Source organism: Phalacrocorax carbo, chromosome 1, assembly GCF_963921805.1.
Source record: "Phalacrocorax carbo chromosome 1, bPhaCar2.1, whole genome shotgun sequence".
Classification (NCBI taxonomy): Eukaryota; Metazoa; Chordata; class Aves; order Suliformes; family Phalacrocoracidae; genus Phalacrocorax; species Phalacrocorax carbo.
Window position 1 is genome coordinate 26,400,334 of NC_087513.1, and position 17,768 is coordinate 26,418,101.

The following is a 17,768-nucleotide window of genomic DNA, read 5'->3' on the forward strand; positions in this document are numbered from 1 at the left end:
TCACTGAGCACCACGGCTGACCAGCCGCGGGCAGCCTGGTGGGCTGCAGTGTCACCCGAGCGGCCAATGTGTGGGGCTGGCCTGGGGTCCCCAGGAGCTGACCAGTGGGGGAAACAGTCAACAGCTCCAACCCTCCGGGCACACACGGGCTCCTTGGCGGCACATCCAGGGCCAACGATGTGGTTAAGGCTGAGTCGTCAGGGATGACAATTAAAAATCTCCTTGGGCAGGCAGAAAATACGTTATTTTCAAGGTGGAGCTCTTTAGATGCCACACCAGCATGATGGGCTGAAGGCTGGGAGAAGAGCTTTACCTGCACCGCAGAATAGGCTGGGACATGTGCAGTGAGTTATGTTCATAAATATATTAAAGGTCCCTTAGCACTACTGTTTAGCCTTAGGAGCTTAAGATGCTTTAGAGATGCCTTTGCAGGGTGCAGCATGGAGTCCCATAAATAAGTTATTTCAGTCACAAATTTTTTAACTGTGGTGCTTTTCAGTGTGCTCTTTATACAGGAACATTCATTAGATTTAACTAACAAACATTTTACATACATTAGTTATGCTTTTCCTTTTAGCATGCATATTCATTTTCTCTTTCAGTGATTGAAGTAGTAATTAAGTTGCAGCATCATTTATTAAAGAAATATAAAAAATATAACAGTTCATCAGAATATCTTAAAATATCAATATGCTACAACACATATAATATGACGGTCATACTTTCCATAGAAAGATTCCAAGTTGCTTTGCAAATATGAATTTATTGTGTCTTAGAAAGCTTTTGTGAGGTGGAAAGTAATAGCTTACATCTTTCTAGCTGAGACTTATTCAGATGACTTGAATTTACATTATTTACCAAAGAGAAAACAATAAATCTGTTACCAAGATGGGACTCAGATATTATGGCTTCCATGCTTATACTTCAGCTTATAGAAAATACTCCTGAAACTGGAGGTGTTTACAAACCTGTTAAAGTGATAAGATTTCTTTTCAGTGCTTCTGCATGGTTTATATCAAAGCCTATAGCCTGGGTAGTCTAGTGACTCCTCACATTTCCTATCAAGGAATCATTAAAAGCTCATGTCAGCCACAGGATCTGAAGGGCTGTGCACTGGAGATTGAATTCCCATGAAGGACACCAAAATGATGTGATGACATCAGGAAAACTGTGATTACAGAACAACTGCATTTTCCTTTGGTCTGTGAACTGCATTTTCTGCGGTGTACAGCAGAAAGGGAGTGATAACTGCCCCTTTCAACCATTACAAAGCCCTTCCTAACTCTCCCCTTTCATGAAATATCTAGCAAAAAAAGAAAGGATTAAGTTCTCCTGCAGTAGATTATCTTCGTTGCTGTGAGGTTTTCCCTGTTAGCCACTGAATGTGAAACTTTGGTTATGCTGATTTTTATGTTGCCTAGGACAAAACCAGTGTAGCTGAAATACAGTTCTCTTACTCTGATGAAATTCCACCATAATAATCTCATCTGAAACTTCCTAAGGAAATTGATGATCAGCTCTAATTCTTACCACATCTCTTGTATTTGCACTGCACTTCTCTTTTGAATGCATCGCTTTTTTCTTCTAGCTTCAAATTTTACAGCTTGGAGGTGGATCCTTGTCTATGGCTGCATTTATAGAAACCTTACAAAGGGAATTCACTGTTATTCAACAGCAGCTAGCTCTGCCAGTTTTAGAAACATACACATTTATTTTCATAAGGTTTTAAACAGTGCTAAATGTAGCACTGTGGTGTATTTACAACATCCATCTTTTAACACTCGAGATGTCCTCAGCTGTCCAGCTGTGTTAAGAGAGAGATTCTATCAGGAACACTTTAGGGCAGGGCTTACCGCGATACTGGGAATAATTTTTGGCAAGAGCTTCTCTTCAATTTGCTGTGCAAGAAGCCTATGTAGCCTAGGTAATTCAGTACTTAGATTGCTCCTGTTGTCCCTCTTTTGCTGCTCTCTGGACTACATAACTATCTTACTATCAAAACCTCAAAAATTACTAATTACTTACCTTATGGTTAGTATTTTTTTATGATCTTGTACAATTAAAAGATCAGAATTCCTTCACAGTAATTCTGTGTGTACTGGTTTTGGCTGGGACACAGTTACTTTTTTTTCTAGTAGCTAGTATGGGGCTGTGTTTTGGATTTGTGTTGTAAACAGTGTTGATAGCACAGGGATATTTTCATTACTGCTGAGCAGTGCTTACACAGAGTCAAGGCCTTTGCTGCCTCTCACCCCACCCCACCAGTGAGCAGGCTGGGGGTGCACAAGAAGCTGGGAGGGGGCACAGCCAGGACAGCTGACCCCCACTGACCCAAGGGATTTCCATTCCATACAACATCATGCTCAGCAATAAGACTAGATGGGGTGGAGGTTGGCAGGGGCTGCCTTGGCTCTGGGACAGGCTGGGTATCCGTTGGTTGGTAGTGTGAGCAATTGTTTTCTTTTGCATCACTTTTTTCCCTTGTGTTTGTTTTTTTTTCTCCCCCCTCTATCTCTGTTGGTTTTTTCCCCTCCTTTTAAAAAATTATTAAACTGCCTTTATCTCCACCCATGAATTTTTGCACTTTTACCCTTTTGATTCTCTCACCCATCCTGCAGGGGGAGGAGTCGGTTGCTGTGTGGTGCTTAGCTACCTACCAGGGTTAAACCACAAAACTGTGGCTCCTAAAGCAATGACCAAAATTGTCCAAAAATCAGCCACATTGTCCTTTACACCATGTTTTCTTTGGTCTTTCATAAATCCATCCTGTATTTTTGTTTTCAAGTGAAAAATCAAGCCCACATTTAATGCTCTGATTTTCTAATTTTCAGTAATTGCAAATAATTGACTTCAGATTAGCTGGTAATAGTTTATAGGATGCCAGCATGCATTAGAGAAGAAAATGCTCTTTACTTTGTACATTAATGGATATGGAATTAAATATGGTTCATATATTTGTTGAGTCATGCTTTGCTTTCATGATCTATTCAAATTATTGTTCAATAAAAGCAAGTTTTACATGCTTTTGTGCTAAATTCAAAGATCTTGGGTAAGTTATTCTATTAGTTATGTCTGTTTCTGCAACCCCACTGAGATTAATAGCCCATCTATCTCCTTTAAAGAAGTCATAATGGCTAGCAGGCTTCCCTACTGCAAATGCTCAGCTCTAGACTGCCAGGTGCTATTAAGCAGTTGTTGCAATTTATCCTAGAACTATTTTTATTTATCTTGTAACTGATTATTCATAACTTGTCAGATAAATACATCATGTATGATCAATAAATAATAAAGCCAAGCCAATCTTCAGGATATGTTTTGCTATGTGAAGGTAGAAGACCATACTCACATGAAAGATGCAGGTTGAATTTTATATATTCAGTCAGGTTTTGGAGCTGATGATAGTTGCTTGGGTGTCCTGTAGAGGCATCATGCAAAGTCAATCTATGGAGAAAGTGCCTGGGCAACTAAAATTAAGGCTCCTTCAGTTATCAGGTAATGAATAACAATGTGCAGATGGACCTGCACTTAGGACTTGCTGGCTAAGAGGATACAAGACTCTTGCCTTCAAAAGATGCAGAAAAACAGATGTATGGAATACAGGGAAGGTGTCTAGCAAGGAATGCTTCATTCAGGGCAAGGAGGACATTGTCATAATAAGAGCTGCTGTCGTACATTGGGATGGAGCAGACACCTGTTCCAAGAGCGTAGCTATGCCTCCTCTTTTCCATTCCCAATACTGGCAGTCATCCCAGTGAATCTGACACTTTAAGGGTCTAGCCATATCTTAACCCTTGATACCTAACAAATATGGAGTAGGAAATAGTACCCAAGCTTACCTAAACCTTTCTTCTTCCTTTCCTGTCCTTTACTTTTTCCTTTCCACACCTTTCTTTTCCTTTATGCATGGACTAGTCACAACACATCTATCATTTACTTTGCCACCTGAAGGCACTGATGGGCAACCAAAATAACTTGGCCTCTTGAAGTTGTCTCTAGCTGAGAAAAGCTCCACTTCAAAACTGTCTCGGTTGTGGTAAATCTGCTTGTGGAAAAGGCATAGTAAGACTACAGGTTGTAAGTAGATCTGCCCTGAATGCCCTGGATTTTTTATTTATTTATTTTCAGGATATTTCAGATTTTTGGCCCTTATTATCTCATAAAGCAAATGTTCTGATAAGCACAGATTATTTTTCTTTATATTTTATTTTCATCTCTTTTCTTTGTTTACATTGAGGTCTCTTTTACAACAATGTATTTCCATGGTTGGAAGCAGAAGCTTCCTTTAAAATGCATTCAAAATGAGATGGTATATAAATAAATTTTCTCTTCCATCTTCTCCTGAGGATTAATGTGCAGCATCTTTTTTGCCAAAAAGAAAAAAATGGAATTGTCTGATGTTGAATGACTGTGCAGAACTCAATAAATGCATATACTGATTGTCACATGGCTCTTGAACAAACCTGATATAAGTGACAAAATATTTCTGCTGAAAATTGCCAGTGCTCCTGGAACTAGATTTCAGCCCTTCAATGGAGAACTTCCTCTTGAGTTTCCTTACAGCCCAAATGTTTTGCCATTTCTAAAGACTGCCTTGATTAAACTGCTGTATGAGATATTGATAAAGGAAGTTGCACAATTCAGATATCCAGCTCTCTCAATCAGATGGAAGCTGTTGTAGCCAGCAGGAGGTACCATCACCTGCAGGGGTTCATGCTGTGCTCTGTGAAACAGCACCTTCTTTAAAGCTTATATTCTTCAGCCTTAGAGAATAGAAATAAAGTTGGTGCCTAGGGCAACATTTATTTTAGAAATCTGTGTAAAGCTTCTATTGTATTGAATGAAGAAGGAATTTCAAACTTCAGTAATGTGACCTTTTTCCTTGAATATTCCTACACAATGCAGTAGAATCCTCCTGTGGAAAGCAAGGCTATACTCTATAGCTAAAGATTGCTAAATATGGCCTATACAGTGCCCAAGAAGTGCTTTTTGTTGTTTTTTTTTTTCAGTCCATCAGAACAATATTCAGTTCAACATCTCAGTCATTTTAGATTGACAGAGATTAGCTTTGCAATAGGAGATATCAAAGAAACACTCATCCAGTGCGAAGTTAATCAGACCTCAGTGCCATTTTCTCTAAAGCAAGAAGGGCATAAACATGGTCAGAGGAAATCTCTCATCCTTACTGTTGGCGTTGTTCTGGGGAGCAGGGGAACTCACTTGGCAAGACTGCCATTCATCACTTCATATTCCTCTGAAACACACAATAAGCTCACTGTTTTGCAAGGAGAAAAAGTCAGTTATTAACTCAAGCAGTTTCTATTCAGGAAGAGATTAGGGGGAATATCAGCGAGCCCGCCGATCTAATTTTTGCAATGTATTTTCTAGTGCATATCTCTTTTTCACTGGCAAGCGTAAAGCAGGCATAGAAAATTCTGTTTCATGGCATGTAGTAGGAGATGGTTTCTATCTGAAGTAAGGCTGGTTCTGTCTGCAGTTATTAAGAAAACTCAGAACAGACACTGATTTCTGGGATCAAGCAGATCTGTTATCCATGACTAGTGCATTGCTTGGGGGCACAGTAATGAAGCACGGTGTTCTGGCTGATACATACTGTTCTTTCTCTGCCATTACACAAATGGAAGTGGAAAAGTTCTCAACAAAAACAACATAGTGTAGAAGTGACATGTTCTCTGCATGTTCCAGCTGTGGGAGTAGAGAATGCACAGCTGGAGTTAGCACAAGGGACAAAATGGCAAAAGGGTGGGTGGAATTAGTAGATAAGTAGGGTATGATATTTGGATCACTGAAGCCGTATATATTTGAAATCAGGTTTCTAGAAAGATGTGACATTTCTGTGATATACCTAGTTTCTTTTATGGACATTTTCCTCATCTGACAGCATTCTTCCAAGACATCCCATGAAATGGTATGATATCGTAGCCTGGGCCTATGACTGACTTCCTTGGCCATGTACCTCAGTTTCTCCTGATTTTAAGATAATCTGGGAGTGGTATTACTGTGTACATTTACTTCATTTCCATGTAAAGATCAGTGAAAATGGTAACCTTTCTGGTCAAATGTGAGAAAGAAATACACAAATATTTTGTATCTCTAAATCCGGTGCTGTTGCCTGTATGAGGCAGATGCAGCCTTTGGCAGCCTGCGTTCCCTGGTTTACGTACGTAATCCCCATCCACAGCCTGCCTGCCTGCCTCTGCGGCAGCAATCCTGCTGTCTCTGGACCACTGGAGATGCAGAACTTCTGAAGAGAGGCCAAAGTGGTGACATCTCAGCCTTGGCAAGGTTAGTGTTGCATCCAGCGCCTTCTGACTGCCACCAGCAGAGGAGCAGAAGGAAGTGCATCTCGGCTCCCTTATCAGGGCTTCAGGTGCCAACGGAGGCTCTCTGAGCTGCTCAACATTATAAGGTTGGGCAAAGTGGATTTGGACTAGTGGTTTGACAGTGATGTGGAAATGAAGGTGACTACCCAGGCTTAGATGCATCTCTCCTGGTAAATAGTTCTTCCTGCCTCCTGACCATGCAGGCTCCTGACAGCAACTGTCTTCTTGTAGAGATGGTTGATATTTTAGTGAGAGACTCAGCAAATCAAGGAAGCTGGAAAAACAGACTTTTGCTTTCAGCTTTTCCCGATTAAGCTCTTTTTCTGAAGCTTTTAAACAAACTAGAGCTGAGGAGACAAGTTCCCCAATAATCACAGTCCCCAGAGACTGAACCTGGGAATTAAACACATGGATTAGTGAAGTAGGCTGTTAGGATAGACATTAGAAATCATTATTAGGGTTTTCTTGTTTGGTTGGTTTTTTCATCAGAAGACTGGTGGAAAGAAAGTCTGCCTGAAAATCACTGAAAAATCTTCAGTGGATGGGACTATTGCCTGAAAATACTAGATCTAGTCTTAACAAGTAGCATGAATTACCACAAAAATAGATCTGTGCATTTTCACAGAAAAGATAAACGAACCTTTTTTTTTTTTTTTTCACTAAAAATAACACAGTATTTGCAATTTGCATCTGGGACACGGGCTAGGCATGTAGCACATACATATAGCAGCTCTTTTGCTAGGAAACCAAACTCACTTTGAGGTTGCACAGCATATAAAAAGTCATATTTTATCTATTGCTCAACAACAAAAGGAGCAAAAATTTCAAGCTCACCTTCTGTGCCCTGCGCTTGTCTGCTCGTTGATTCTGATGGTAGATACGGCTGAAGTTGGAGACAATTACAGGAACTGGCAGAGCAATAACTAAGACCCCACTCAGGGAGCAAATTGAACCAAAAATCTTGCCAGCTATTGTCTTCGGCACCATGTCGCCATACCTGGGTTAAAGAAAACAAAGCATTTAGTAAAGACAAAATCTCTTCTAAGTATTGAATTTCAAAATTAATTAATTGCACAATAGATTTTTCTTCTGCAAATAATAATAACTGCATATAAGTAATACTCTATACACATATGCATACATATACAGCTTGCTCCGTGTTGTGCACGCATAATTTTAATTTCAAGCTAATGTAGGGTATCCTGTGTATCAAACTGTGGGCATCTATGTTTTACCTGCTCTAGTCTTCCCAGGCTGCCTCTATTGCAATGGAGAGAAGGTGACCTTGCTAAGGAAAAAAAAAAATAGTGTCAAAATTAGGTCCTTACCCTGTGCCTGTTGGAAGAACTCATCACCTTCCACTGACAAGATCCTAGGGAGATCACCTGGTAAGTTAGATGCCAAGCTGAATAATCTGTTGTCTCACTAGGTTGATATACTACTTTCATTTAGGAGGGTAGCACATTTTTGGAACAGGTTGCCCAGGAGATTTTGGACTTTCTGTCATTCGAGATTTTCAACACTTGGCTAGACAAAAGCATGGCTGACATAAGCTATTGTTGTTGATAGGCTGCCTTTGAGTGGGAGGCAGGACTAGCTCACCTCCAGAGGTCCCCTCTAAAGTCTAGCCAGAAGCAAATACAAAAAGCAACCAACCAAATTCTAGGTGCAAATCCTGGCAGTGCTCAGAACGGGGCTACCACCTTTCTTTATGATGCTGGATATTTTTTTGTCCAGCAAGTAAGAACATAGTGTTGCTGAAGTATGAAGAGGCACTCCAGTGACAGGTTTTTAAGAGATAATAGCTCTTTGCACTCTGTAGATTGCCATGTTCTATAGACAAGTATGTAATTAGATACTACAGAGTTTAATAAAGAGATACATTACCTTCTAGTACTATTCTGGTTTTAACTTTACTGAATTTTAAATTATTATTAAACATTGATTGTAGCATGTAAGTTTAGTATGCTTGTGAGCAGAGATAGCACATTCTCTATTGCAAAGAATTTAAAAATTGTTAACACAAGAAAACCTAAGAAATAAAACTGCAGGAGGGGCAGTGTTTGGAAAATGCTATCTGGAAAATAACACTTGTCTGTTCAGCAGGAACTGGAAAAATAACAGATAAGATGGGGCGGAGTCTTCAAGTCCCATTCTCCAAATTATGCACCTAATCATGAGAAGGAGGAGATAAAGGGATGAGGATATCAGATGATGGAGGCTCTATATGGGGTTAGAGAACACCTTCTAGCAATGAGAGTTCAGCATATGTCAAAAGCAGATAATGTATCACCTTGTAGATGAAGATGAATTGTTTGCATTTTCTAAGGTAAGAGGAAGGTTTTTAATGTAAATATTCAAATAAATTGTCATCCAGGCAGACATAATATCTAAGACCATGTCTTAGACTATTGACAAAGATTATGTTGTGTAAAACAAATGGTTAGTTGCTTTACTAAGCATGCCCAAGTGTAAAATATTCACAGGAAAAAATACATTAATATTTCTATCAATAAACCCGCCCACCTGCTTAGAACTTGAATGCTATTAGTTTCTGATTTTGTGACATCCAGGATTGGATAAGAAGACATAGTGTAATAGAATCCATCTTCTAAATTATTAATATAGCTGTTCTTACTTACAAGATGTATAAAACTGGAAAAATACTAGAGAGTCATGCTTTCTTTAACTTCAACATTTTTACCTCACAACATAAACACATTTGGTGCTTATCTTCCTAAAGCCAGAGCTGACTATCAGCTGTCAGGATTGATGCATGCCCAGCTGTTCTTTCCTTTGGGCAGGGAAGCGGGTGAACAACTGTCCAAGGACCCTTCGACAAATAGGATCCCCAACACCTAAGTAACACTAAAGTAGTGGTGAGGTGAGCCTTGGGCATGGGGCCAGGGTGGTGAGCTCAGGGGAGAAGTCCGAGGATCAAATCACTGATAATCATTGCTGGTTTACAGCATTTGTTACTGTACTACTTCATCCTTTTAGATACAATCCAAGTATTTTCTTAACTTGAATCAAAGTCTATCAACAGAAAGCTGTTTGAAAGGTAATATATATTTACACACATCTGACACAACCAGGTCTTGAAATGCAAAAATTACACCCACCCAGTACTGCTGGGACAGATCTCTCAAATTAGATTCCTGAACCTATATTTAGATACCTGTCACTTGAAATGTCAAATGCTGAACCTTCATAAGCTCACATTGTCACTGATGGCTGCTGTGGACAGAAGGTATTTCTGGCTCTAATTAATTTGGTTAGAAGTTGCTCAGGGATATAGTTCATCCTGTTGATAATGTGACACTGTAATTATGTGAATCAAACGCAGATTCATGCTTTAGGAGTGGTGACAGGAACTATTAGCTGATCTGTCCCTAATATTTCAGTATTTATGTGTGGACCTACCTACTGACATAAGGAGGTGCCTTTTCACAGTGCTTCAGTGTTACAGAATGAAATTAAAAAAATCAGGATTGTTTGATACTTGAAGGTATTTTGCAATGTTTTTCTTAACTTCTAGGCCAAATGAGGCATAGATGGATATACTGCTTATTTTAAAATAGGTTGCTTCTGATTATTTTTCTATTTCAGCTTGAATAAGTTGTAGTACAGTGACATTTTCCAAATATAATGCTATTTGTCCATTGTTTAGTGCTAATAATATCTTTCACATCATTAATAACTCTTACATAATTAGTTTTTCTCCTGTTGATAAACACTGTGTTGGAGATGTTTAAATAAAATTATGGTCAGAAAAAATTACTTCCAAGAAATTAGCCTTCCTGCACAGGGTAAGGAACGCATTTGCTCACTTTTGTCACAGAACAGAGTTTTTAGTACATTTACCCTGGTTAGCCTTCCTCTCCTTTGGGACAGTGACACAGATTTTAGTCTAGTGTAGGCATGACCAGAATTGTTAATGGAGTTCCTCCTGCTGGGTTAAACATTACCTTTAGTTATACCTCATACATCACTGAGGTGATAGAAGTGGATGACAGAAAATTAAGGGAAAAATTTTTCCTTTACCCCACCTGCAACTGCTTTATTCCTTGGAAAGTCCAAGCTAAAAAAGAACATAAGACCATTTTCAGACGGCAGCGTAGCTTTGTGGTGCTTGTATTTCAAAGTGGAAAAATTATACTTGATCTCTTAAACAAATTCTAAATTCTGCAGAAAATCTGATTTCTTCAGTCATGGAGACGCAACAAATATGGAATCTTATTAAGCAATTTTCACAGAGTCACTTTTCAAAAGGGAACTATTTCAAGGTTTTATCTAGTGCTACCCTGCTTGTCTCACTGCTCTTCAGACTGTAACTGCAAATATATTCTCCTTTTCGTGCCTTTTCCCCCAGTCTCAGTCTTTTTATAAGTTTCAATATAGTCTGTTCCATATAAGTCTATCGTTGTGGCCAAAGCGCAAGGCAGGTTTTGGGCATTTATGATTTGTACTGACAATGTAATTTTGTAACGTCAAAAGTGTCATCCCAATATTGTATGCTCTGGACGAGTGAAGAAAAAGAGATGTCGCACTGATCCCTGTTATCAATCAGGTACATTCTACTTCATTAGCCAAAAAGGGAAGGGAACAGGCTATGACAAACTAGATGTGTCAATCAAGATTTGTCAAATCACAAGTCAGAAACTACATGATCAAACTAATGCCTAGGTTTCAACAGACATAGTCAAGACAAGTCAGACGTACTACTGCTTGTAGGCTGTGGATATCTGTCCACTAAGTGACACCATACAGGGATGGATGGATGGATTTAAAGGCGTGTGTGTGTCTCAGTTGTTTGTATTCAACAGGTGACAGGCCACTTCTGCACACGTGACTCCTTACTGCAAGAGAAGGCAGCAGGCTAGTGGATTCCTTTATTTTGCAAAACCTGGATCCTTCAGAGTACTGATCTGAGTAGCATGGGCATGATTTCTTAGTGCTTTGCATGACAGATTTGGGGGCATGAAATGCAGCTTGAATCACACAAAAAAGGCTGAGCTGCCCTAGGAGCTTGGGGAACATGAATGTGTTTGGGATTACAAATGCACATTTTGTAACCTAAGCATTGCCGTGTCAGAGCTCACCTGTGGACATCCACCTGCCAAAGCAATACTGCTTTTCTAACTGATGAGTGAAATACGTCTATTGTCGCATACCCATAATTCAAGAAATCTCAGGCAACGGAGGCTGTATCTCTGTCATCATCAGCTATTTATCTTATTCCTAAATCTAATGAAGACAGTTTTTTTATGGCTCTAAGATGGAATATGTCATACGTCAAAGGTCTGAAGTATAATTGAAATGAGTCATACTTTTTGGCAATTGTCTGTGAGTAGTGAAGGTTTTTCTTCAATAATCTTAACAAATGAACGGGACAATGCTGCTTATTTAACTTCTGTTTGTTTGAACACAGGAGTAATTTTTTTCAAGGCAAAAATAAGTGTATTTTAGAGGATAAAATAAGTAATCACAGAAATTGTAATCTAGCAATATTTTTGTGTGTGTTTGCCAGACCAGAAATTCATATTTGGAATAGCTTCGGATAGAAACACCATCCCCTCTAAATGACCTTTATAACAAAACTCTGAAACGATAGGAAATCTATAATAGGGATAAATCCAGGATGTGCATTTTTACAAAGATCAAATAGTTTAGGCTGATACTGACAGAAACAGTTAAGGAAAAAAAATTGTCAATATTCAAAAAACCTAGATGCAATAGCTTTTACTGACACTAGAGGGCATAAACGCCATTAAAAATAAATGCAAATACAAAAACATTTTTAGATGAGTGTTACAAATACATGTGCCCTCTCCCACCTCCTTCGAATTAATTTACATTCTTTAAAAAATGTTACATTGATTGAGGTCTGTTGTCTGCTCCCATCTTATTTGCTGAAAAGGAAAGTTAGTAACATTTTTGTTTTCAAACATGTAAAAAATGTCAGAAAATAATGGAGTTGTAAAATAAATGAAAAGTCATTAAAATTAACCTGGTAATATTTAATCTAAAATCAAGTGAAATGATGACCAAGGAACAATGAAAATAGTACGAAATCCATGGAAACTAAACAATCTTTGTAGAAGCCAGCACAGGCATTTTTTTTATGTGTGGGAGACAAATCACATTTCCCAGTGGATTTAGCAAGTCATGCAGGTGGAGTTCAAGCTTTTTGCGCTGGAGGTGATTAACAGAATGGTGCCCTGCCTTTCTAGGACAAGGTCTATCCTCCCGTCCTCCAGCTGCTTGCTTGCTCTGGGCAGGGTGGGTGCTTTCCCCACCTGGGTGGGACGATGCATCTGCCTTCTTGCTTCCCGTCGCTCCTAATGGCCGTTTCCTGTTCTCCAGGAGCTGCAGGCAGAGCCCCAGAGGATGCTCTGGTGAGAGCCTCAGCGAAGGTTATACAGCTGCTCATCACCCCACGCGATCAGGCAGCCAGCCACCCAATCGGGCAGGCACTTACGTACCGGCAGAGGGAAGAAGGCAAGAAAAGCAATTCCTGGCCCCTCTGACACTAACAGTAATCATGATGAATCTGCAGCCTTGCCTAGATCTTAAAATAGCCTAATGATTTTGGAAAAGTAATTTCCAATAATAAAAAATATTGCTGAACATTACATAGATTATTCCAAATTTTATTCCAGCCTAGGGAGATTCTGCACGGAACTGCAAATAATCTTCCCAGCTGCTTTTACTGCTGTGAAGGGCCCTCTGTTGCAATAGCCCTCTCTTCTGCTCAGTTGTGATGGACATGGTCCCCTCTGGGGTCCACAAATGTTCCTCCAAGAGCTGGCCAGAATCATCACTCATGAATGATGAAAACCACATCTGCTTCTCTAGAGTGGCAGTGCTCCTTGGGCTTTCCAGCCTGCAGTGTGAGACAGTCAAACTATTGTCCCTGCACCTGGCTGAATTTACCGTTTCTGAAATACAAAGTTTCTAATAAAATTCAGGGATTTTTTTCTTTTTTGCATGTTCATCAGGACTTTCATCTAAGAATCTTAAACAGATTTGTAAAGGTGGACTTTAGTACTTAGAGGTCAAAAAAAGGAACTTTTTCAAATTAAAAGACTTGCCCAAGGAAACTCCTCCTGCTTCTTGCAGTCAAGACAGGTCTCCAGATAGCCAAATTCCTTCTGCTTTCATTTACCATAAAACGTTAAATCCAAAAAAATCTTTTTTTGTCATCCCTCCCTCACTCCATAGGAAAACCTAATATCCTGACTGTTCCTGAGGTGCTGCAAAGCATCGCAGAAGTAGGATGTCTGGTTCATGTTGTATGGGAGATATTTAAACCACCAGATCTACAGCTCAGCTGACTCCTAACGGTTGCATTACAGCTTCAAAGACATACTACTGAGGTTGCATTTTGTTTTGGGTTCCCCCCTCCCCCGATTTCAGGGGTAAAAATAAGCACATTTGTTTTTAGGAAAAAGAGAATATTTCTTAATGGATCAGATACTTTTGATGACTAAGAAAAGAACCATAGCAGAAAAACTATTCTTGATGCAAAAGTTGCAAGCTGCCTTTCCTAGTGTCACCTAAATCATGGTGGTTCTCACAATGCACTGGCCATGATCCACAGTCATAGATGAAAATATGCATTTTTTTTATATTTTTGCAGGCAAAGGGAGCTTTGTGCAACCTTTCACATGCTAGCAGGCTTCGGCACCAAGTGCAGCTGCCCTCACCCTGCGTGGCTCCTGCCAGCGCCCAAGCCCTCTCCTGCTGAAGGGTGACACTGAGACCATGACAATTGCTGCTGAGGGTCTCTGCATACAAAGGCATGCATTGGCTTGCACTTCCAAACCCCTTTTTGGCTTTTGTTTTTAGCAAAATAACATCATGGCCCATTATGGAGCACCTCAGAATTGAGGCTTCCAGCACCAGCTTCTGTGACAGAGCTGCTTACCTGGTGAGAGACCTACTGTGTATTTGGTGGGGTTTTATGCTTAGTACAGAATGGAGGACTCTAGATCAGCAATAAAATTCATCAGCTGGACTGCCACACACTCCAGAAAGAGGTAGTGACTGGTTAAGCCCTGCCATTGTGCTATCACACGTGTGAACTGCCTGATCTCAATTCCCTTTGCAATAAGGCTAGTCCTTAGACTAAGCAGATATGCTGCAAGGGAGCAAATATCAGCTAACCACTTTAACTTCGAGGCCAGCTAAAAAAAGACCATCAGTGAAGAATATAAACTATCCATTTTGAGAGTAGAAAAGGAAGTGCTACACATAAAGCAATATTATAGAGATGTCAAATTATATCTGACAATTGCAAAATGGTGTCCTTGTCTAAGGAGGGTGCTGTAAATTGTTATAAAGCTGTTCCCTAGAGCTTCACAAGATGCTTGGTGGCTAAATGCTGGCAAGTTGACACTAATTAGTCATTTATTTCAGCATTACATCCAACAACAGAAAATTTAAGTTGCTACTGGTAATAAGTTTAAGTGGAATTTCAAATAAGCATTTCAACTGTGTTGCCTTAAGGATTCAACCTGTACATTTACAATTTGAAAAGTATCTAAGTTGCTGTTTAGGAACTAATTCTATTTTTAAAACACCACTGTATGTGAATTTGAAATGATGCAGGGCTGGATTTGGAAAAAATGAGGCAAAGGTAAGTAAAAATGTCTTCATTTCCTAAAATCATCTTTAGTCCTAAGAATACTATATGTAATTAAAATAGAATTAATTTATTACTTTGTTGTATTACTTCAGAATTTCAAGTCTTTAAGATACCATGGTGATAAGCAGAGAATAAATGCTTGGCTAGATGATTACTTATAAGATGGTACAAATTATTACAGGAAGAATACACTTTTCCTCTGTCACTCAGAACTTGGCATTTTCTGGGGCCTGATGTGGACATTCCCTTTCTTCATACTATTTTGTGTGAAGCCAACAGTGACTTGAAAAAAAAAAAGAGACAATTTGATCTTTCCTCCTGCAATTCTGACTCACTTCCCTAGGAGAAAGTGTTCCAAGATCTTCACTCCTAAAAATTGATGACTTGTATTACTTATTTAGTCAGGACCTAATTTTTCAGCAGTTCTTTTGTCAGTGCATGCCCCCACACAAGCACATATATAGGATGAACTGACCAGCTCTTTCAAGGCTTAGAAATGAACAAAAGAATACCAGTGATAGGTCAAACCAAAGCTTCACCTAACCTAGTATTCAGTCTCCAGAATTTGATGTGAAGCAAACAAACATATAGGGAAAAAGAGTAGGCTAAATACACATGATAATATCCTTGAATGCTCTTCCATCCTCCAACCACTTACAAATAACTCAAGAAGTACTGGAGCTATAATTTCTTTATAGTTAGTGATCCTTAGTGGATTGCACTTCCACAGGCTCTATTTTGTCCCCTTAAATCCATGTGCATTTTTGGCATTCACAACACTGTTTGGCAGTTCCTCGGGCAGTGTCCTTTTGACTGTTCTGGCTGCAGTTCCTTGCTTCATATGATGCCCCCAGCCAGGTCCTTGTATTCCCAAAAGCAGTTGGTGCATGATCTGTAACCACCCTCCTCCAGCTACTTGTGTTTTTATACCTATTTACCTTATGTCTTTTCTAGCCTGACAAGTTCTACTCAGCTCATACAGAATCTACTCCCTAAATTTGATCATACTTTTTGCCCTTTTCTGAATCTTCTCCAATTCTTTTATGCTATTTACAAGAAAACAGGATCAGAACCGCTCACAGTTTTCAAATAAAAGGTATGGACAAGTACAGAATAGCTTATTTTTTCTGGTGCCAACTGGGACAGCGAGTCATTGTTATTCACAATGTTATGATGTGATTTCTCACCCTTGTTATTACTCTGTCCAAATCTTTATTGGTGGGAGCTGGTAGAATTTGCCTTACTTCCCAGATCTCTGTCACTGACAGAGGAAAAGGAGCTGTTAAGCTTCAGCACAGCATGGGGTTTGATGACTGTCATGACATAATCCTTGCAAAATAATTGTTGAAATGGCATAGCTCACCCAGCACCTGTACTAATCAGAGAAAGAAAATGCACTCCTATATTTGTACCAACATATACGCTAAAAGAAATGCATCTTTCTTTGTCCTGTGAATACAAATTGTTAGTTGTTCTTTCCTTTTTTTTCCTTTGTTCTTTCAGAAAATCCTTTATTGGGTGAACTGGACTAAAAAGAATGCAAAGTTAAGAGAGAGTGTTTTATATATCATGGAGAAATGGAGAAATAGGAACCAGGATGAATGCATACCAATCCCAAATGCTCAGCATTTTAAATAAATTGATACAAATACAATAGAGTATAAAGAATTTCTAGCAGTTCCTACCTGAGACATTAACTGGAAGCAACGTGAACATCAGCATATAAAAGGCCCCACCTTCAAAAGTACCACCATCTCTAGCCACTCTTCACATTAAAGGTTAGGGGTGAAAGATGGGCAATGCCTTCAGGTGAGGGTCTGGCCACAGTGTCTAGTAAAGACTGAATAGTAAAGAAGTGACTAGTAAAGAACCCATAGTACAGGTAGTAAATGAGAGCAATGTGAGATTTATTGACTATGCCAAGGTTGGCTGAAAAGAGAGTCCAGCTGCAGGCTCCATTGATTCCCAGCAGGATGGACCAGGGTTTGACACATCCTTCCTGAGAAACAATCCCAAAGGCAGCTGCTAAATATCATTCATCTCCCCCACCTGGCCTTGGTTCACGGATTCTCTCCGTTCCCCAGGCACCTCAGGAGCATGTGGAAGACAACAAATCCACACATTTCTGCATTCTTCTAGGAACACACGGTTTAGTAGAACTTTTTGGCATTGCGACTAAAATTAGGATTGAGGTGTGAAGCAGAGATTTTGGTGCAGATTCAAATGCATATTTCTGAAGAGCAGAGCTCTGTTTTGATGTGCCACCTTACTTCAGTGGAGGGGAGAATTTTCCTATTAGCGGTGTGATTAGGTACATTCTGGGTCCAGTGTTCATCCCAGAAATATTGCTGAAAATTTTATGTAATTAATTTCTACTACAGATTTTCTTTTAGTTGAAATACATGAGCTAAATAGCAGCAAAGTCAAAACAAAGCATTGATTTGCCAATCCATTCCTAAATTTCTCTTGAGTATATATTAGCCATCAGGTCAAACTGCTCCAAGTATAAATCACATTAACACTAGAAAAGCACTGTGGAAGTTTGCAAGGACAGCCGTGCCTTTTCTGTGACAGCTACCGGGCACAGCATGGAGCTCAGTGAGCTGATTTCACTTGGGAATCAAATCCAGCTGCTCCCATGTTCAAGTAAAACTCTGACTGACAGAGGTTTTGGCCACTGCTGGCTTTAGTGCTGTTCAGCACTCTAATGGGCAGATCAAGATCTAGGGATGATTCTCAGCAAATTTGGAACTCCTTTTTCTGCTTCTTTTCAGCAA

At 39.5% G+C, this 17,768-nt stretch overlaps 1 protein-coding gene across 1 annotated transcript in view; it reads right to left on the reverse strand.

Moving 5' to 3' along the window:
- KCND2 (potassium voltage-gated channel subfamily D member 2) overlaps positions 1 to 17,768 on the reverse strand; it is a 286,011-nt gene that overhangs the window by 12,680 nt on the left and 255,563 nt on the right. Inside the window, exon 3 of the mRNA XM_064446725.1 lies at positions 7,176 to 7,338. Within this exon, the coding sequence (XP_064302795.1) occupies positions 7,176 to 7,338 (163 nt within the window). The remainder of the gene's footprint in view (positions 1 to 7,175; positions 7,339 to 17,768) is intronic.